General features: G+C 58.7%; 1 protein-coding gene across 1 annotated transcript in view; it reads left to right on the top strand.

The window, feature by feature from the left end:
* The window catches only part of XYLT1 (xylosyltransferase 1), a 202,409-nt gene that overhangs the window by 50,989 nt on the left and 128,996 nt on the right, over positions 1–22,424 (top strand). The window contains exon 3 of the mRNA XM_056134734.1: positions 19,294–19,332. Coding sequence (XP_055990709.1) covers positions 19,294–19,332 — 39 coding nt within the window. The remainder of the gene's footprint in view (positions 1–19,293; positions 19,333–22,424) is intronic.

Raw genomic sequence — 22,424 nt, 5'->3', positions numbered from 1 at the left:
TACCACACATGCACACAAATTGCATGTGTGCATGCACGCACACGCGTGCGCGCGCACACACACACACACACACACACACACACACATACACAGGTGATCTGGCCTCCCCAATGCCAGGACCTCCCTCTGCTAACCTAACCACAGGCCCGGCGTCTGGGCCGGGGCGTCTGCAGCAGCTCTGTCAGTGCCCGGGCTGGGTGAGTCATTTCCCCTCCTCCACCTCAGTTTCCTCATTTTGCACAGTGGCAGCGGCACCTGCCAGGCCCGCCACGTGCTCCCCAGAGCCCGGCCCAGGACCCACTATCTGGCATCTTCTCCCCAACAGATATGTAGGTGGCAGGGATTTGCGCCATCTGTACTCTGACAAAGGTCGTTAGAAATGGTCAGAGAGAGAGAGAGAGTGCCATAGAGGGAGGGCGGTGCACATTGGTGCTGGGGAATGGACACTGGTGGAGGGACAGGTGTGGGAACACTGTATGACTGAAACCCCACCATGACCATCTTTGTGACTCTGTATCTCATGCTGATTCAGTTAGAAAAAAGAAAGTAGGTGGGATTCCACTCCAGACAGACCCTGGGCCACATGCGCACCTTCCGCGATATTGTGCTATGGAAATCCGGCTTGGCAGAGGGCTCTGGGGCCCGGGACCGTTTCTCGGGAGGTGCTCGAGGACCTCTGGAAGGGAAACAGGCCCAGGTTTCCATTTTGCTGGGACTCCCTGTTCCGGCCCCTGCACCTCACCATGGAGTCTTTAGTAAGCCATAAACAAGGCTTAAGCTGCTATTTAAAGCAACTCTGCCCTTAATCCTTTTGTCAGAGCAAATCCTGTAGGAATGTGAATAACCTTCCTGGCCCTCCTCTCCTGCCTCTGCTCCTTTGTCTCCTCGGGCTTGCCAGCCCCCTTTTCTGTTGAAAAGTGGCCTCATCTCAGGAGCCAGAGTGCAGGCATCGGGGTGGGGGTGATCTGAGGGTCCAGCCCCTGCGGTGACAGTGTGGAGGGCGCCTGCTTGCTCCGGCTGGGCTTCGTGGCCAGCTGGGCACTCCGGAAGCCTCTCTTCCAGCTGCTAGGTCAATGGCGTGTCCCCCCCCCCCAAAGTAGCACCCATTCATTTCAGTAGAGACCGCGGCACCACATCCGTTTCCTATCAGTCTCGAGAGGTGGGACTTTGACTCTGCCATATGTGCTTTGCCACGAGGGAACTTGACCTGCCTCGGCTCCTGTAGCCCTGATCAACTCCGTGGGCGACCTCGCCCACAGCCCCAAGAGGACGAAATGAAGCTCAAGTCCCGGGAGTACCATGGTTGGCGCTCTCTGTGATCTCGAAGTTCTGCTCCCTGGTTTTTCTCAGGTTGGAAGGTCCCAGCAGAAAGCGAGAGCTGGGGGCCGCAGCCATAGCACAGCAGGTAGGGCCTTTACCTAGCACGTGGCCGACCCAGGTTCGATCCCCAGCATCCCATAGGGTCCCCTGAGCACCGCCAGGAGTCATTCCTGAGTGCACAGGCCAGGAGGAACCCTTGTGCATTGCCGGTTGTGACCCAAAAGAAAAAAAAAATAGAAAGCGAGAGCTGGTGAGAGACAGACCGCGTGGCCGAGGGGGGTCGCGGTATGGAACCGGGGAAGCGTGGCGGGAGCATCGTGCATTTGGAACGCCTCCGGGCGGGTGTGAATCGCGTTAGAAAGGTGGGTTTTCAGGAGGTGCCGAGTGGCGGCCCAGAAAGTGTCCGGAAACTGCTCGGCGTAAGGAAGGTCCAGCCTTGGTACTTCCCCAGAGGGTCCACGGGGAGGGTGCCCGACAGCAGCAGTGGTGTCTGGAGGACAGAGAAAGCCACGGCAGGGCGGGCGGGAGGAAGGTGGCTGATGGTGCACGTGTGTACCTGCAAGGACATGCGTGTGCAGTGGCTCTGGCAAGGATGGCGTTTTCAAAGATGTGGCAGAAATGCCGCGAGCAGGCCGGCCTCCTCAGCCGTTCCCCATCTCCTGCTCCATCGTCTGCTCCTGGTGCCCTGTGGGCAGGCGGGGACCACTCCAGGCCGGGGTGGTGGTGGTGGAGGAGGCGGCAGGGCAGGGGGGCTTGCGGGGGATGCCGGCAACTCTCAAGGACTCCGGCCCCCGCTCGAACCCTGGATTCCCGCAGGCTGGAGTCTGGGGAGGGAGGACACGGCCGACAGGGCGCTGTCAGCCCGAGACTGATCAGCTCTGCCACGAGTGATTTATTTTTAGCTTTCTCCGTGAGAGCGGTCGCGGAGACATGGTTAGTTTATTATTAAACAGAAGCGTTTATCCATCCCTGCCTTTCCATACTGGTGATGTCAAAGAGCCGTCCGTGGCGGCGTGCGCACGCGGAGGAGACGGGGGTGGGGGGGGAGGCCGGGGGCTCCCACTGGAGCCCGGAGGGTGCCCACTGCTGCCTGAGCCAGACAGCTGGGCAGCAGCGGCACCCCGGGGTCTGAGACCACCCCCCGCTTCCCGAGGGGGCTGCCCAGCGGCGACCCTTTAGAAATGCACAGCCCCCCGTGTGCGCTGGGCCGCTGGCAGCATCTGAAGCAAGCCCGCCCTGGGTGTAGATTTTGGCAACTAGCTGGAAACATTGCCAGGGCATCACCGGCTGGACTGCTCAGAGCAAATTACAACCAAGGCCCGATCTGGGTCCTGGGGCTCACTTTGTCTCTTCACTGCAGGGGGCCTCGGAGCCAGGTCAGGCCAATGGAGAAACGGAATGGGGGTCCGAGAGATAGGAGGGCGGACAGGGCATTTGTCTTGCACACGCCGAACCCAGATGGGAGCCCTGGTACCCTAGAGAGACCCTCAGTCTCCCCAGGAGTGAACCCTGAGTGCAGAGCCAGGAGTAATCCCTGAGCACTGCTTAAAACAAAAGACCTAAAAAAAAATTAACCAAAATACAAGAAAACCAGAAATGGAATGGGTCCAGGTCATTCAGGACTTGCAGTGTGTGTGTGTGTGTGTGTGTGTGTGTGTGTGTGTGTGTGTGTGCGTGTGTAGGGGACGGGTGTTGACTGATGACCCGTCCACCTGAGATTGGAGGGGCCTTGTCCCTCCTTCTCTCGATCCACTTTGGTTCTGGTACCTGAGACTCAGGATGGCTGGGACGGGTGCTCTCTGCTCTTCTGGGCCAGACTTTGGGGTGATGCTAACGATCGGTGCATCATTAGCTCAGAAAGCACCGTGACCCCTTGGGGAGATACAGATGGGACTCTGGGGGCCACAGGAGGACCCCACGGCTGAGGTGACAGTCACCTTGACCAAGGAACCCTGGCTCCCTGCCCTCTCCCCAACTCTCCTTGGCCACAGCGGACCCCACCCAGCTCTCACACTTACTCTGCCCCCGGGCTCACACCGGCCACCCGTGCTTCCTGGCCCACGTGGGCTGTCCAGCACCTGTGCACTGGGTCCCTTGTCAGCTCAGGAGAAGAGAAGCCGGTGGGACGTGGCTGGGAGTTGGAGCTGAGAGAGAGGCCATCGTGACCGTGATGGCGTGGCGTCCAGGAGGGGTGGCCAGCCGACCTTGGGGGCTGGGGTCAAGTCGGAGTTGAGTTGGAAGGGCTGGGTCCGGAGTTCCCAGGGGCACCGGGGGATAGAGACACAGTCAGACGGGATGCGACACACGGCTGGTTCTGTTGATCCCCGAGCCCCCGGACCTGGACACCTCGGACGTCTCCTCCAGGGCCTCCCAGGACAAAGGCCCACCCCTCCTCTCCCCAGATCTGGCTTGCTGAAAACGCACACGGTCTCTGGGCTTCATTGCAGGCCACAGCCTGGGGGACCCCTCCCCATCTTCTCTCTGTTCCCCGCCCCTCGCATTTCCTTGAGGGGTCATAGACTGCTGGGGCTCCCCGGGATTCCCGCCCACCTCCCAGCCCCCGGCCCAGGCGCGGCCTGCAGGTAGCGTGGAAGGGCTTGGGCTGAGCTCGCGCAGCTGTTCCCAGATGGCCGTTGGGTGTCTTCTCCTCTTCCGACTATATTTAGGCTCCGTGAGGCGCGAGCTCAAGTTAGCGCGGTTTATTCTGGGCGTCGGCTCCTGCGGGGAGCGGGGCGGGGCGCGTGGGTGGGAGCCCTGCGAGGGAGCATCTCCTCCTGGGGAAGGGCCCGTGGCTCTGCGGGGCTCGACTGTGCTTCTGTCCCGGCGTCTCTAGCACCCACCTGGCTGGGCTCAAGGCGGGGACGGGTGCGTCTGGGCCTGCGGAGGCAGAGGTGGCCATGTGTCGGGTGAGCCCCGTCCCACCGTTCCTGCACCTCGGTCCTGTCCCTTGAGTTCAGGCTGGAAATGTCAAGTTGTCGGACGGCGAGTGTGGGGCAGCGGCCAGAACCGCGCCTGGCAGCCGGGCCCGGCCGTGGGACGCGCCTGCTACAGCTTTGGCTGGGACCCTCCAGGTCTGGGGCATTGCTGAGTGGTGACGGAGAGGTGGCGGGGGGGGGGGGGGGGCGGGGGCGGGGGGGATGGCTGTCGCCGTGTAGGAAGAGAACAGGTGCTCGAGGGAAGGGCTGCACGTCTGGAATGCCAACTGCAGTCTGTCTGTTGTACACACACACACACACACGCACACACACACCACATACACTGCACACACAAACACACATACCCTGCACACATGCATCACACATGCTCTCACACATACACCGCACACACACCCACATACACTGCACACACTGCACACACACCACACACAAACACATATATACACACTACATCCATCACACACAAATACACATACACCACATATCCATCCACACACACCACACACCACACACACCAAGCAAACACAACCGCATCACACCCCTCCACACAGGCACACACATCACACACACAGAGACACATGTACACACACATCCGACACACAGACACACAGACATCACACACATACACATCACCCCCGTACACACATCTCACACACAGATATATACACACACCCATATACAAAGATACACACATCAGACACATCACCCCCCATACACACAGACACACACACACCCATACACCAAGATGCACACATCATACACACACGTCACCTCCCATACACAGAGACACACACACCCACACACACACACAGTCCCCAGAGGGCTGGGCCCTGGGGGATTGAGTCCAGGGCCGTGTCCAGCCCTCCTCGCCCCCTTCTTCACACACTGCAGGTCGCCGTGGCCTCCGCACTTCCAGCCGGGGTCTTCCCGTGACCTTGCGTGTCCTTCCCCCTTCCCGAGCGTGTCCCTCAGGCCGGAGGCGTCGTCTCCCGGGTTCCTCTGCCCTGGCGCCAGGAGCCGGCCCGGCCGCGGGGCCGCAGACACTTGTCCTTGAACACGGCACTTGACATTTCCCCGTGTCCAGGGCTTGTAATTGGCCCAGGAGCCTTGTAAGTCGGCGGCCACTGGCAAAACCCGCGTCTTGTGGGCTGACTCCAGAGCAATTTGTTTTTCCAGACTCTAATAGAATCTCCTCTGTCTGTGAGGGAGTGAAAAAAAGTTACCTTGAAACAAGCAAAACCGGCAAGCGGAGGCTGGCCGGGCCCTGTGTGGGGCTGGCCTGGGAGGGTGGGCAGGGCCGGCCAAGGCCAGAGCCTCCCCCCCCCCCCCGCCCAGCCCCGCCCCCGCCCCCGCTCTGGGTCCCGCCACCCCCGAGGCCCAGAGGGAACCCCTCCTACAGGTGCAGAAAGGGCGATGCGGTGATGCTTGGCCCCCTGCCCAGGGCACCGGAACTGCCCAGACACGCTGTCCTTGTTACAGGAGCACGGGGCCCCACTTCCGAGCCGAATGGTGCCTCTGTTCCCTCCCGGAGTGTCAGCACCTCTTCTGGTCCCTCTCCACACTCACGGCGGGCGACTTCCCCGCCCGTGGGGCTTTCCTGATATTAGTACCGAGCACCCGAGCCCTCGGTACCCAGCACACTGGAGTACGCAACACCCAGCACTAAATTCTCAGCACATCAGTGTACTAAATACTCAACAAAAGCCTCAGCTCCCTGGAGGACTCTCTATCAGTACCGAATCCTCGTACAGGGGAGTACATCTTCAGCACGCGCCTCAGTACACAGGAGTAATCAGTGCCCAGTACTAGTCTCATCACACAGGAGTACTCGGTCTCCAGTGCCCTCATCATGTGGGAGCACTAAGTTCTTAACACTCTGGAGCAGTGATCACAGTAGTCAGGGGTTGAAGTACACTAGTACAAGGGAGGTGGAAGTAACTGGGGACTTGCAAGGAAGTGATATGCTTAGTTGTTCTGTATGTGTGCATGCGTGTGTGTGCGTGTGTGTGGGCGCGCACATGTGCACATGCGTGCATGCATGTTGGGAAAGATGTTCTGACCATTCATCTCTTTCAACACTGAAAGCGCTCTTAAGCCCCAACACTCAGCGTGGCAGAGTGACGCTTGTCTACCCTGAGTCGGGTTTTGTTGGGGGTCTGTCTGTTTCAGACAGAGGCAGGGTTTTACCAGACTTCAATAGGCTGCAGCCCGGCCCCCTGCCCCTCCCCGCCCCCCCACCGCTTCTTTCCCCTTCCGTAACAATCGTGAGGATGGAGAGATGGGTAGAGCTTGGTCGGTGGGAGCCACCTATGGCTTGGTCTGTGTGGGATGTGGCGTGACCCCTGCAGATAGGAAATAGGAATGGCTCGAAGCCCATCTTGAGAATCTTCCTTCATTGCTTCGTCCTCTGAGTTGGTTACGGATGACCCGGTCACGTGGAGTCAGATAACTGTGGTCTACGCCGTAGCTGCTCGGGTGAAGATGGTCTGCGCCCTAGCTGGTGGGTGAGTTTAGTCTGCACTCTCACTGCGTGGGTGAATCTGGTCTACACCCCAGCTGCTTCAGGAGCGAGCCATGCCACTGAATGTGGGTTTGCACAAGAATCTACCACGAAGGTTCCTGGACATGTAATGCCCGTAAATTCATGTAAAGTCCACACGGTGTTTCTGGCTGGGCCTGCCCAGGTTCTGACTCCGCCTGTCCTGGTAAGGGACTTGCAGGGAGAGACGCCGTCTCAGCGGCCCTCCTTGCCACAGCATGGACCTGAGGCTCCGGCCCGCTTGAGGCCTAGCAGAGACCTGGGCTAAGCCGTGGTGTCCGTGGGGACTCGAGGCCAGCATCTGTATCTCGGAGGGAGATGTAGAGGCATGGGGTGAAGAATCAGAGGCGAGCATCTGGCAAAGGGAGCTTGAGGTTTCAGTCGGTTTGTTTGTCTGATTTGGGGCCTATACCTGGCGGAATTGGGGCTTCCTCCCGGCTCTGCACTCGGGGATCACTCCTGGTGGGCTCAGGAACCCCATAGTGGGGTGCGGGGGTCAGGATCAAACCAGTGTTGGCCCTGTGCCAGGCAAACACCCGCCCTGCTGTGCTATCGCTCCGGCCCTCCAGCTTGAGTTTCTTTCGCTCTGCAGAAGCTTCTTAATTTGACGTCATCTCGTTTCCTTCGCGGCGTTTGTCTCTGTGTTCATCTCATTGAAGATGGCTTTGCAGTCCATTTCCTGGAGAATTCTGCGGCCATTTTCTCCCAGGTGTTTTACGGATTCTTGTTTAATCATGAGGTCTCTAATCCACTTTGAGTTTCCTTTTGTGAACGGTTCTAATTTCATTTTTCCCCCTTTTTACATGTGGTGCTGCGTTTTTCTCAGTGCGTTTTCCGAAAAGGTTTCTTCATCCACTCAGTTCCTTTGCCGTAGCTTCACTGTCCATGAACCTGGGGCGTGTAACTCGGGGTTCTCAGTTCTGTTCCACCAGCTATGAGTCTGTCTTCACTCCCGCACCAGCAGCAGCTTGGATTATTGTAGCTTTGCAGTATGATTCAGAGTGGGAAAGGCAACGCCTCCCAGCTTCTTTCATCTTCCTGAGGATTGCTTCGGCTGGCCGGGGAGTTCTTGCGGTTCCAGAGACTGCCGTCTGAGTGAAGTCAGTCAGATACAGAATGATCTGTCTCGTGGTGGACCAGCCACACAGTGCCAGGGGCAACCCAAGGGAGAGCTGATCCAAACCCTCGAGTCAGTGCGAGGAGCATGAAAGAGAGGGGGCGTAGGGGACCTCCGGGAGGCAGGTGGGCACACTGGTGTTGGAATTGTGTGCATAGGAAGCGATCATTAGCAGCGTTGCAAATCACAGAATCACAATGAAAACTTAAAAGGTATTTTTTTCAAAAAAAGGGAATTGAAAGCAGAGCACCCACTTTTCCCCTGAACGAGCCAAACCAGCAGTCGTGGTCCTGACCTCCCCCAGGTCTCCAGAACAGAATGGCTTTTGCCCCCGGATTCCAACCTGCCCACGAGGAGGAGAGTTCAGCCCTCACCTGGATAGATGCTGCAGGGCATCTTCTTTTGACCTCTGACACTGGGCTCATCCCCCCTCCCATAAACACTCCTTCCCCCCCCCCCAAACTGCTTTGCATGTACTCGTGAGAGAGTGCGGGGAGCTGAAGGCAGGGTTCTAATGAGCCTTAATTTTTGAAGTCTGCAGCTGTAAACGGTGCTGAAAAGATTGAAAAGATTAGTGCACTAGTAATAAGATAATTGTCCCCGAGAAATGCCGGGAGCATGTAAACACAGTTAGCGCGTGAAATCAGAACAACGGTGATATTTCCCCCTTTCGGTGTTTAAAGACGCTCCTGGATGAATGATTAGGAGGGAGATGTGAGGTACAGAAATGCAGGGCCGTGGGCTTTGCCTCCGCTTCTTCCCTTAAGGGTCTCTGCTCAGACACGAACGTGCATCCTGCAGTGTCCCTTCCACACCCCCCGCCGCTGCCCCTGCAGCCACTTGAAATCCACCCTCAGGGAGAATGGCAGGCATCGGGAATGTCCAGCAAACAGGATCGAAGCCCCACCCGGATCTTTCGGAGGGGGTTGGATGAGCCTCTGGTTCCTACTCTCTGTCCCGGTCATGCCCACACACCAGGCAGATGCACACATGCTGTGTTTGCTCACACACCGGGTCCAGAGAAGCGATCATGGTTACTTTTAGCAGAATCTGACGCAGGGGCCCTCAACCCACCTCCTTGGACCCAGAGAACCTGCTTCTCAGCCAGGGAGATGGTTCAAAGGGCCGGGGACAGAGTTCTCAGACTTGTTTGGCTGAAGGCCCCCTTTCTGGGAAAAACGTCGCTCAGCTTGGAAATCTCGCGTCTGATACCCCCTGCCCGAAAGAAAGCAACCCTGCTTGGCTGCCCAGGCCACCCCGGGGGGCATTGTGGCTTCCTTTGGGAAAGATTTTCCCAGGAACGTGGCTCAGATGCCTGGAGTATGGGACCAGGGTCTGGGGGTGACATGGAGAGTGGGTGTGGCAGTAAGTCATGGGTAGGAGATCGCTGTCAGCTGAGAAAGCCAGGCAAGGTATGGAAAGACCGTTCGGCCGGGGGGTCGGGAGAACCCAGGACACAGGCAGCCCTGTCAGTGAGCATGGAAGCTGCTCCTGACTGGGGTGTGTGTGCCTCTGTTTGTGTGTGTGTGTGTGTGTGTGTGTGTGTGTGTGTGTGTGTGTGCAGGGGGCGGGAGGGTTGTGCCTTCTTCTTAAGCACCTTGGACTCTGCAACCCGTGTCTCACCGCCAGGCCATCACCCGTGTCCCCCCAACCCTGAGCCTGGGTGGCGAGTGAGGTCCCTTGAGGATTAGGTGATGGCCCAACCCACAGCCACAGACGACCCCGGGCAGCCAGGGGGAGAGAAGCTGGGGTGGCGTGAGGGTGAGCACAGTGGGAGGTGCCGAGGCCCCCTTCCCGTCCTCGCCTCCAGGCAGCAGGCCCCCTCGCTCTCTGATCTTCCTGAGGAACTTTCCAGAATGTTGGTTGGAAAACCTCATTTTCGACCTCTCCGGAATGTTCCATCAGGGCACCCTCGCCAGTGTCTGTCCTTTGGAAATGGGGTGGCAGCTGGATATGACCCAGGGGCATCGGCCACTGGTTCAGGTAAACCCGGGAGTCAGCGGACGCTCCCCAGCGCTGGCCTGGCTCCCCTGGCCAGAAGCCCCTCCTGCTCTCTCCCCTGGCCCCCGTCTCCAGGCCCGAGTAGCCCGTCCAGGGGTGGGGGGCGGCCTGCCTGGAGGAGCGAGCGCCCCCTCGCCGCCCCGTGAAGGAGCCGTTGGCCGTGCGGCCAGCCCTGGCCATGGGCAGCCCGGCAGTCCCAGGCCCCCGCCTGACCTTGGCACGGACCCTGGCAAACTTGGCTTTCTGGGTGTCAGATGTGTCGTCGGAGAACTGAGACCATTGAGCCGCCTTGAGGGGAGCCCTCTGTTCCCCGGTGAAAGGGGCTCATTGTCTGGGACCCCTGTCCTCCGGCCGCCCCCTCCCCGCGTCCCCAGCTGCGGCTTTGTGCCGGCTCTGGCCCAGGCCCACCTTCCTTCCCCATCTTCCTGTCCGGGGCCACACGCCCCTGCGCAGGAGAGTTGAGAAGGACGCCTCCTCCTGGGGGCGAGCCAGGAGCACGCCGGCAGCTGCAGGAGAGAGGAAGCAGGGTGGGCTCAGACACCCCCTCTCTGGGGCTTGGCTCAAAGCCTCCCACCTGCCAAGCCGAGTATGGCGGCCGCGACTGGCAGCTCAGGAATGGAAGGACATCAGTGTCCAGCATCCTTGGCCAGGGGTGCTCGAAGCTCGCCCGGGGGTCCCGGGGGGGGGGGGGGGCTCGCTCCACATGGCTCTCCCCAAACACTGCTGAGGGTGGGGTGGGGGGCGCTGTCCACCCCAACCCTGCTGAGCTGATCGTTAAATGGTCAGGGCCAGCTGGCTGAGAGTCGCTGGCGTGGTCCCGTGGCCTGCTGACCACCACCTGGGAGGCCCCACTCCCGAAAAACACATGTGGGTGGGGGGCGGGGGTGTCCCAGGTGGAGATGCCAGCAGGTGCAGCACTTTGGGCAGGGCAGGGGTACAGGCAGGGGAGGGTGTACCTTTGGCCGGGGAAGGTTCAGCTGCACCCCAGGCCTGCAGGCTCCAGGGTCTTAAGACATTCCAAGGTGAACCGGAAACTTCCATAGTGGGAAACAAGCCTTTGTTTCCCGTCCTGCAGTGCTCAGGGCTGTTCATGGCTCTGCGCTCAGGGGTCACTTCTTGGGACTCTGGGGATGCTCTGGGGTGCCGGGATGGGGCCTGTGTCGGCCACATGCAAGGCCAGCGTCTGCTGCACAAGCCCTGACCAATGCCCTGTTCTGAAATATTGGCAAACAGCTTGAAAAAAGGGAAGGAAGAAAGTACCGTGTTCCCGAGGCGTCACCAAGCCCCTGCCTGGTCTCGGTCCAGGCTCCGAGGACACCAGCCATTCCCAGCCTCCTCTCTCTGGCCATCCCTGGCCTCCTCCCTCTGGCCGTCTCTGGCCTCCTCTCCACTGGCCTCCTCTGCCCACTCCTCCTCCCCACTGTCTTCCTCTCCGCACCCAGGTCTGGAGAGGAGGTGCGTCTGGGCAGTGTGGGGTGCCCCTCCCGCGGCCGCAGATCCCTCATGCCTGGACCAGCTGCTGCCCAGCAGCTGTGTGTGTGTGTGTGTGCGCGCGCGCGTGTGTGTGCGCGTGCATGTGTGTGTGTGTGTGTGTGTGTGTGGCCACTTGGAACCACTTGCAGAGCCGCTGAACCCCAGTTTCCACACCTAGGCCTTGCTGCCTGGCAGGCACGGCTGGGGCCCTGGAAGGGGGCGAGGAGGGAGTAAGGACGAGGGTCAGGGACACACGTCCGCAGACACGAGTGTCCGGGTGGGGGGGGAGTGCCCCAGGGTGGGCAGGGTGGCGGCTGGACTCCGGCCGGGTTTGGAGTGGAGGGGTGGGGCCGTGAGGGAATTTCCTTCTCGTCCTGGATGGCTGCCGCCTCGCGGGAAAAGGGGGAGCTGGATCCAGGTCTGGGAGGGAGAGGGGGTCTGTCTCGGAGAGGAGAGGGCAGGCTTGGCTGCGTCTGTTCCCGTGCCTGGCCCCGTGGCACCCTCGGAGGGGCCCAAGTGCCCACCCTGACTTCCCCAAGTCCTGCCTTTGGGGCTCAAACCTGAGCCATGGCCCAAGTGTCTCCCCGCGGCCCCCCTGGACAGGGCAGGACACCGGGCAGCTGTGGATCTCAAGCAGGTGCAGACTTGTAGGGTGCTGTGGTCTGGGCTAATGGCCGGGGGCTGGGGCGTCCACTTGTTCCCCTGGGCTGGGACCCACCCTCCCCTCTGGGCTGGCCTTCTGGGTTTTCTTGGTTCTGTCCTGGCTGGGTGGGACTGGACTCTGGGCTATGAGTGTTACCCGCCCCCCCCAAGTGCCCGTTGTCTCTCACCCGGGAGAGGAAGCCTTTAGCTCCGTGACTTGATGCTCTTGTCCCAGGGCTGAGTCGCTCCTGCCATCCCGGCTGGGCCTGTGACCGTGGGAGGCGTTTATGGTTCTTCTTCTTCAAACCAAGTCAAAGCCCCGTGGCACAGAGAGGGGAGATCTGGCATCAGAAACAGGTGACCCGGGGCTCCCAAGGCACCCCCCCCCCCACCCTCCCGCCCCGCAAGGGCCTCTGCATTGGCCAACAAGGTGAGCTCTGTGTGGCCGCAGCCTCTGCTCAGGGAACAAGAGCCTCCTGTGGCCTCCTCGGGACCCCCACTCCCGCCCTGCAGAAACCCGCCCCCTTCTCAGATGCCAGCAGCGATAAGCTCCCAGGAGACCCCTGCGCAGAGAGAGGACCCCGTTGTGTGACGCCTGCCTGGACCCAGGGAAGCTTTGTGGGGGAGGGCTGGCCAGGCCACACTCCCTGGGAGAGGAGGGGACTCCGCCCTGAAGTGGGAGGGGGGCCGTCACCCCGATCCTGCATCCGGATCCTCAGCTGACAGTGTGGGGATGAGGGGAGGGCACTGTGGCACTGTCCTCCCGTTGTGCATCGATTTGCTCAAGTGGGCACCAGTAATGTCTCCATTGTGAGACTTGTTGTTGCTGTGTTTGGCATATCGAATACGCCATGGGGAGCTTGCCTGGCAGAGCTGGGCAGATGCCCCATCTCTCAGCCCGCAGAGTGTGGGCTCCTGGCCTCCAGCACTGTGGGTGGAGCTTTTCTGTGGCTTGTCGTACAGTGCTCACTGCCGTGGGCAGATCCTGGGGTTTGTGTCTTCCCTGCCACTGGATGGGCACTGGCCATCCTTCCAGCCTGCATTTCTGTGGTAGAGTTCAGTGTTCCCAGAACTTTGTAGACCCGAGACTCCCCCAAGGGTGTTCCATGAAAAAAAAAATCAGATTCTGGGGATCCTGGCTTAGAGTCTTAAATTTGTGCCGTGAGAGGCCTGCTGGCAGGGGCTGGGGAAATGGCTCAAAAGATCGGAGTACTGGGCCCAAGTTCAGTCCCCCCACCCCCCACCCCCGGTCCCGGGAGGCCTGTGCAGCAGCCTCATGCAGGGCTGGCACGTTGAGTGGTTCCAGCCAGCCCATTGGGAGTGACCCCAGGGTCTCTGAGCCCTGCTTGGGAGGCGAGACCCTTCTTAGCCCTCGCCAGGGTCCCTCCTGCAAATGGAAGCGCCCACAGAGGCCTCTGCCCTGGCGTCCAGGTTGCCCTGCAGCTGGATGGTCCCCAGCCGCCTCTTCCCCAGCTCCTCGGTGAGTCTCTCTGCCCTCACCCCTGCACCCGTGGTACCTGGGGCAGCCGAGCAAGATGCACCCCCCTGATCCTGAGAGCTCCTCCCCCGTCACCACCAGAGGACTCCCTCGGGGAAGACCCCCTGTAGTTCAACCAAGGACCCGGCTGGGGGTGTCTGTGCCAGGGTGGGGTGCTGCAGGGACCCAGGGTCAGTGCTGACTTGGTGAAAATTCCATCTCTGAAGGTTTGAGTCCCCGGGTACTCACCTTGGCCCTAGACCATGCCCTCACCTCTGTCCATAGAACATGCTAGAACAAATGCTATGTTTTCTGAGGGAGGATGATGATGCCAATGAGCCACCCTAAATGGGGGCCTGCAGGACACTGGAGGAGCACATGGCCGCCGCCCCCCCCCCCGTCCACGCCCACCCCCACCGCCCTGGGCATGGCTGAATCTCAGAGGCCTGGACCCCGGCGCCTGGCCCTCCCCTGCCAGAGTCCGGAGTGAGTGTTCCCCAGCGTTCCTTGCCCTGCCTCCAGGGCCCCGCCTTGCTCCAGCTGTCACAGGAGACATGACAGCAGACGGAGTTTCCCTGGTTGAAACCCAGGATGACTGGGAAGTGGTTCCTGGTGGAGAAGGCGTCCTTCGGGTGACTCAGCACTGCCCCCGTCAGGGCACAGGGACTGCCTTTGGTTTTCAGTCCTGTCAGGTTCATTTCCACGCCCTCCCCTCACACCCCTACCCCTCACCCCACCTCACCATCAGTCAGCTGCTTACAAAGAAAACCAGTACAGATGACCCAACAGGAAGCCGGTCGTTATGGGGATGCCTTCTGTTTGCTTCAGTTTTCTTCCTTTTCGCAGAGGCCGCAAGCTCCCTTGGTCCCAAGGAGGGCAGGAGGGTGGGGGAGTTGGGGTGTGCCTTCTCCAGAGCAGCTCCTGGGGAATCCGCAGGGCCGTGGGGTCCAGTCTGGACTCAGCAAGGTCAGGGGGACCTTGGAAGACTGCTTGAGCCCTCTCAGCCTCAGTTTCCCAGATCTGCCCTGGGAACAGTGGTTTCCACCTCTTAGGGTTGTTACAAGGGTCAGGGGATTGATGTGTCTGTATAGAAACTAGATTCTTTATTTTTTTTTAGAAACTAGATTCTTTGTTTGTTGGGGGGGGCACACTTGGCGGTGCTCAGGACTTTCTCTTGAGTCTGTGCTCAGAGGTCACTCCTGGCAGGTCTCACACCATAATGAGTGTCCAGGATTGGACCCAGGTTGGCTGTGTACAAGGCAAAGGCCCTACTTGCTGTTCCATTGCTGCGGCCCCTAAAATCTAGATTCTTTTTATTTTTTATTGAATCACTGTGAGATAGACCCTTACAAAGCTGTTAATGATGGATTTGAACACCCCTCCTTCCACGAGTGTTTATTTCCTGGCATCAGTGTTCTCAGGTTCTTTACCATCAACTCACTCCACCCACCAGCCCTATGGCAGATGCGTGCTCTCTCTCTCTCTCTCGCTCGCTCTCGCTCTCGCTCTCGCTCTCTGTTTCTCTCTCTCTCTCTCTGTTTCTCTCTCTCTCTCTCTGTTTCTCTCTCTCTCTCTCTCTCGCTCTCTCTCCCCCCCCCCTTTTGGGTATTGTGGCTTGCAATATTGATATTGAACCTAGATTCTTAAACTGTGAGTCATGGCCCCATCATTGGAGTAACTTAGAAAATATTTGAAAATAACTTTCTTTATAAGTTATCAGTAAATATTTGATTTGCATGCCTATTTTGTATACCTGTTTAATATGACCAATGTACCTGGTTTGTAGCTTTTTGTTTCTTTTTTTGTTTATTGGAGCAGAGTACACCTGGCGGTGCTCAGGACTTAATTCTAGCTCTGTGCTCAGGGATCACTCCTGTCTGGGCTCAGGGAACCATCTGGGGTGCCAGGGATCAAGCCCAGGTCAGCCATGTGCAAGGCAAGCAACCTACCCACGGTACCATCTAGCCCCTTAGGACCAGATTATGTTCATGCCTCTTGGGTGAACGGGGCCATGAGTGGAAGCGGATAGAGGATAAGGCAGTGCCTTGAACAGTGCTGGAAAGGACGTGCTATTAGGTGTCACTTAATCAGCAAAGTAGTAGTTGTTAGTATACTCAGAACTGTTCTCAACACTTGAACAGTAACGGCACCCGTGGGGTCAGGTTTGCAATGAACCAGGCGAGTGAAAACTGCTTTCTGGGGCGTCCCTTCCACCAGGGCTGCAGTGGTGTCCGCATCAATTAGAAGGATAGACCGGCTGTCTGCCAGAGCCATCTGGTCTACCTCCGACAGCGCGTGAGCTCTTGATGGTTGACTGTCTGGCTTGGAGCAGGGGTACAGCTCACGTGGAGCCTACACATTGCAGTCCTTGAACATCAGTTATGACTGGCCAATTCAGGTTCCAGGGGCATAGTGCAGACTCAGGGGGAAAAATACACACAGCCCGTCATTTCTCATTTGGGGGTCACGGTGACTGTATATTTCTCTACCTGCATCAGTCATAAACAGCATAACCAAGTGCCCTGCAGCTGAGTGACTTGGGAAGAATGGTGTCTGCTCTCGCCATGTAGGAAGGTTGGTCTGGAATGGGCCAGCGGATGCTGGGTGGACCAGACCTGTATCCCAAGTCTTTCCTGCTCCTTGGACCATCTGCTGTTGAACTACCTGCTTGCTCCTCTCATGGGGATGATGACTCCCAGGCAACAGAGATCACACTCAGCCCAGCCAGTACCTCCAGGCCTCAGCTTATGGCATATCTTCTAACCTCTTCTTATTGCCAATGCTGGCCAGGTGGCTGCACGCCTGGTCCAGGGAGGGGGGCGGCTCACTCTACAAAGAGAACCACAAAGTCACATGTCCCAGGGGTGTGGTTGCGGGGAGCAGAGGAAGACAGAGTTTTCCTGCCTCATATACCTAGTTCCCCATCTGACTTCCCCAATTTGGTGATGTTAAAGAGGGCTCCTCTTGCTCCTGGCAGCCCCTGGCTTCCCTGGCACTTGCATTGCGATTCGAAAGGCATCTGTAGCCTCCGAGCACGTTGCACATTCCCCTCTGGTCTCCAGGAGCCTTTGTTCTGACAGACAGGAATTTACTCTACTGTAAACCAGAGAGTCCCAATTTAGAGAGACGTGATGCATCAGGCAGACAGCCCCAGTGACCCGGTTCCACTTCGTTACCCTCTGCAATTAAGAAGGAGGTCACCGAAAGTGAGACCTGAGACCGTGTGTGTGTGTGTGTGTGTGTGTGTGTGTGTGTGTGTGTGTGTGTTTCACTCCTTGGATTCTCTAGACCACATTACGTTAGAGAGTGGCTTCTCATGTCCTGTACAGAAGGAGCAACGAGCAGTAGGCAAGTGGAGTGTCCAAGAGATAGACACTGGTGGGTTCTTAACTTCCTTCTGGTTAGTTAATTAATACATTAAAGAAAGAACCCTCGTGTTTTGTCTTCCAGAAGCTTTTGAATAGATATTGGACCCCACTCCACAAGACTTCAGGGTCTCTAGTGTTGGAGCACCAGGCAGGAAATGGGGCTCCCTGCTTCTCGCTTCCACAGGCTCAGAGCTTTGAAGATGCAAAAGCCAGAGGTTTCTGGCAGTTTCCCCACAAAGTGAAGTTGTTCTCAGGGGTTCTGGAGAGCATTCCCCCCCACACCCCATCACCCTCTTGGGATTCTGAGCCATGAATCGATGAAGCGTAAGCCCCCAATAATAGCCTGATTGGCTGTGAAGCACAATTTAATTGATCTGGGCATGCACCCAACACCCGAGTGTCTGGCTGGGTGGGGGCCTGGCTTGGAGAAGGAGGCAAAGGTCAACTGTACATACAGAGTCTCATATTCTCGTCCAAATCCAGAGGGTGTGAATGGACTAGAGAGACACACCCGTACACACACATACATACGCACACACAGATATGCACACAGAGACACACGTACACACCCACATGTGCATATTTGCATCATGCACATATGCGCGTGCGCGCACACGCGCGCACACACACACACACACACACACACACGCGCGCCCCAAAGTGTGAGGCTAAAGGACTCTTTGGGACTAGGGTGAAATGTGAAAATCCCAGGATGTTTCCCGTTGCCGAGTCCTTCTGAGCCTTGGAACTAGGGTGGGAACTGGACTTGGAACTAGAATTGAGGGAGAAGCCCCCCTCGCTTGAAAATGAGGTCAAAACTGACCTGAGACCCAAGTGTTCCTGGGCTCTTGGCTTTCGGATGCATCAGAATCAGAATTTGGCAGGAGGGGAAGTTCAGTGGAAACGAACAACGAACAACGACCTTGGAAGTCTGGAGCGGTTGGCCTAAGGCAGAGATTTCAAAGGCTCCAGTTTCCTCCTCCTCCTCCAGCTGTGCTAAGAATACTGCATGCATACTACCCTGCCCTAGGCAGAGCGTCAGGGAGGGTTCTTCTGGCGTCGCAAAAGAACCAAGATTCGAAAACAACCCCTGTGCTCCTCAGCCGAGGAAGGGATGAACAGAAGATGGGATATGCATCCTATGGACTAGTATTCCGCCTTTAAAAAGATGGAAATCGATCCATAGTGCCAGGAAGAGAGGTCAAAGGGCAGGAGTATATGCCTGGCCTGTGTGTGGCCTTGGGGATGTCAGTCTTGCTCCTCAGCACCACATGACTAGTCGTTGAATCCCAACCATTCAGATGTCACCAGGAGTGGCCCCAGGACCCTAGGGGAATGTGCCGGAAGGATTTTCATTCTAATACTGCCGAAAATTAAAGATGGAAATCTTGCCTTAGGGGACAGCCTGGATGAACCAGGAGGATGTTAGTAGGGGGGAAATCAAGCCAGACACACACAAAAAAATAGATGCCCTGACACCCCCTCGCCTGCCGGCTGGCCGGTGCTCATTTGCACGGCACCCTCAGACACCGTTGGCAAAGTCTGCTGGGACCAAGGGAAGCTTCTCACCCATCTGCCTTCCGCGCCCTCAAACCATGCCTTTCTCTAGAAGGCACTTGGTGGTTGTCTTCCGCAGAACCCCGAATCCAAAGCGGTTCCGTTCCAAGCTCGCACAGCGCAGACAAAAATAGCTTTTATGTCCCGGCTTCCTGTTTCCCCTGGAAACGGCTTGCTTGAAAACCAGGGGCCTCCTCCCCGCCGTCCTCGCCTCCCCTCTGCCCCCCCACCCCCCAGCCTCCGCCTCAAGAGTTCATGTTTAATGACCCGAGACATTCCCACCAAGCCCTTCCAGTCAATTGGCTTTTGTCGCGAGTGAATGAATAGACTTTTCTTGGCCTTCTCGCCTGAAAAGCCGCTTCCCGGGCCCGCTGGAATGTGCTGCCGGAGCAGGAATTAAGCTTCTCTGTCTGTGTCTCCGTCTCTTTCTTCCCTCATTCTTTCCAAGATCAGACACCAATTGGTGGTCTTGCCCCTAAGGAGGACTTTGTATTCTCCCAGGTTTACCCCTAATCCCTCGGAACCCCATCTTCCCCTCCTCGGCAGGATCGGAACCCCCTTGGCCCTCTCCGGCCGGGGGGCTTCTCTGCTTAATTTCTCTTGCTTCATCATCTTCAGGGTCCCTGTGCGTGCGTCCCCGACCTGGGACGTGGGTGCCTCTGGGAGCCTCTGGGTGTGGGCGGAAGTGATCTGGGGGCCGGTCAGGCCGGACCGTCCTGTTCCCAGGTCCTGGGTCTGGGTCGTGGGTAAGGGCTCCCCCCGTGGGGTTGTCCCACGGCATGGTTAAGTGGTGCTGGGCACGGGGTCACCGTTTTCCAGGTTCTCTCTTCTCACGCCTCCTTTCTCCTTTCTTCTTCCCGCAGGACCCGCAGCCGAGCCCGCTGATCTCTCGGGAGAGCCAGGTCAGTACTGCCCTGCCCCGTGCCAGCCATCTCTGCCTGCCCTCCCGCGCCAGCCACGCACAGAGCACTTCCACAGCCTCTCCGTCCCGGGGCTCAGGAGCACCCAACACCGTCCCTCTGACCTTCTGTGGGATGCATGTGGGCATGCCCATGTGTGCATGCGCCACTGACTCTGTGTGTGTGAGTGTCTGTGTGAGAGTGGTTGTGTATGAGTGTATGTGTGTGTGTGTGAGTATATGTGTGAGTGTGTGTGTGAGCGTATGTGAGTGTGAATGTGTGTGTAGTATGTGTGTGAGTATATGTGTGTAGTGTGTGAGTGTGAGCATTTGCATGTATGAGTGTGAGTGTGTGAGTGTGAATATGTGTGTGTAGTGTGTGTGAGTATATGAGTGTGAGTGTGTGTGAGTGTGAGTATATGTGTGTTAGGTTGTGGTGTGGTATGTGAGTGTGTGAGTATATGAATGTGAGTGTGTGTGAGTACGAGTGTGTATATGTGTGTGAGTGCGAATGTGTGAGTGTGAAGTGTGTGAGTGTGTGAGAGTGTGTGTGAAGTGCGTGTGTGTTTGTGTAAGTATGGATGGGTGTATGTGTGTGAGTGTTAAAGTGCTTGTGTGAGTTTGTGTGTGTGTAAGTATGTATATGTGTATGTGTGTGAGATGTTAAGTGTGTGTTTGTGTGTGTGAGTGTGTGTGTGTGTGTGTGAGAGAGAGAGAGAGAGAGAGGGAGGGAGAGGGTCCGTCCAGGCTTCTGTGAACCCAGCTCTCTGCCTGCATGCACACCCAGTGCCCGAGTTCCTTTGATCTGCTCATGGGAGGGCGGGCAAGGTAGGCGAAAAGGCAGGGGTGAGTGTCCCCTCATGTGGAAGGGGGAAGAAAAGACGTCGGGAGGGGAGGGGCACCAGCGCCAGCCCCTCCCGCCCGTCCCTCATCCAAACAGCAGGGGCCGAGTACAGCAGGGGAGACGCTTGCCTGGCATCCCTGACACCACAGCGCCCCCCAGCCCTGACCCTTGCCAGGAGTGGCCCCCGAGCACAAAGTCACCGCTGAGCACGCTGAGTGTGTGTGAGTGTGTGTGTGCCCCCGAAACAAGAAACAAGAAGCAATGAGCAAGGCACCATGTTCACAGTTCGGCAGCTAACAGCCCAGAAAGTTCTGTGACCAGAGAGCCTTCATCCTGGTGGGGGCCGGTGGGCGAGGGAGGTTGCCCCGGTGTGCGAGCCAAGCCCCTCCTGGGATTTCGGTGGTGATCGAGGGGCCGTGATATAAGGAAGGAGATGGGCAGGGCCGGGGGTGCAGGTGCTGGCCAGGGGAGCGTTTGAGGACGCCTTACCCAGGCCAGAGCCTGCATCAGGGAGCTCTGCCACGTTGGCACATCACTCTGGGTTTCTGTACAAATAACGCGCGTTTTCCTTACGCTCAGTTAAACCGCGGTGCCCACTCAGGCCCTGGGCATCCCCGGAGGTCGGGACGAATAGGGCACTCTCTCGGGCGGCGGGCCCTGGAGGGGGGCAAGATGCTGAGGGCCCTGATTGGGGGCCTCGTCCCGTCCAGCACGGCCCCAGGCGCCTCCTTCTGCTGGGCTGGGACCCCCGGGTCTTTGCTGGGTTGTGCCAGTCAGCACTGGGGCTCCCGTGAGGAGCCAGGCTAATAGTTATCATTAGCTAATTAGCTGCCAATTGTTCACCGGAACTGAAGAACTGAAGCCTCGGCTAAACCAGCAATTCCCTGCCTCCCCCGAGGGCACGGGGCTGGGCTACCGGTGTTTCCAATGCGGGGCACACAGAGGGGGGCTGTGGGCATCTGGTGGGCAGAGCCCGGGGTAGGGGGGGAGCACCAGGCCATCACATCAGCACCCTCAAGTACCCACTTGCCTTCTTGCCTAAAGCAGGATGTGCCGTGGGTGTTGTGTGTGTGTGTGTGTGTGTGTGTGTGTGTGTGTGTGTGTGTGTGTGTCGGGGGGCTGGAGGGTCTCTGGTCCCTTCTGTCCTTTCACCTCTGTGCCAGTCACCCTCTCTGCTTCACCTGGGACCGAGCCTGCCTCCTCGCCAGGAGAGGGGCCTTGATGCCCCCTGGAAATCCCAGGTTTGCCTGGCCCCCGCACCTCCGTGGGGTGTGTGAAGGGGGCAGCACTGTCCAGCGGCCACGGCTTTCAGGGTCAGAGCCAAGATGGCAGAGCACTGGCCTGGCACGTGGCTGGCCCTGGGGTTGGTCCCCAGCTCAGCAAAATGTATCAGGGCACAAGCCTGAGCGGCTAAGCACTGGGACCCAGCGCCGGGCTGCAGAGGGCGGGTGGCCGGCGTTGAGCTGTGGACAGGGGTGGCCGCCGCTGGGCTGTGGACAGCATGTGGCCGGCTCTGGGCTGTGGACAGGGGGTGGCCGATTTGGGGCTGTGGACAGGGGGTGGCCGGCTCTGGGCTGTGGACAGGGGGTGGCCGATTTGGGGCTGTGGACAGGGGTGGCCGCCGCTGGGCTGTGGACAGCATGTGGCCGGCTCTGGGCTGTGGACAGGGGGTGGCCGATTTGGGGCTGTGGACAGGGGGTGGCCGGCTCTGGGCTGTGGACAGGGGGTGGCCGATTTGGGGCTGTGGACAGGGGGTGGCCGGCGCTGGGCTGTGGACAGGGGGTGGCCGATTTGGGGCTGTGGACAGGGGGTGGCCGGCGCTGGGCTGTGGAGCTGGCCTCACCGAGCCGTGCAGGCTGGGGCTGCCTCTCAGGCCTCTCCCTCCCACAGCTCATCCCCGCACCCGGCACTTTGAGCAAAGCAGTCGCCGTCTCCCCGCTTGGGGCTCCGATTAACCTTTCCCTCTGTGGAGAGCATCTTGCAGTCATCAGGGAGCTTCCAGACGGGGCTACCTGAGTCTCCAGCCCGTTAATCCTGATGGTGCCCGGCATCTGGCGAGCGGCAGACTGCCCCTCAGCCCATCTGCCCGCCTTTGCCCGGCTTCCCGCAGGGGGGCAGAACCTCTCTGGGTCCACAAGGCGGCTGGACTGGGCCGGGCCCCTCCCGTGACCACGGTCCTCTCCTCTGGCTCCAATTTGCTGGGTCCGTGGAGCCCCGGAGGGTCAAGGGGCAGGGAGGCAGCCATCCTCCTC

This window comes from Sorex fumeus, unplaced genomic scaffold (assembly GCF_029834395.1).
Source record: "Sorex fumeus unplaced genomic scaffold, SorFum_2.1 ptg000102l, whole genome shotgun sequence".
Taxonomy (NCBI): domain Eukaryota; kingdom Metazoa; phylum Chordata; class Mammalia; order Eulipotyphla; family Soricidae; genus Sorex; species Sorex fumeus.
This window is presented reverse-complemented; position numbering and strand designations above follow the sequence as displayed.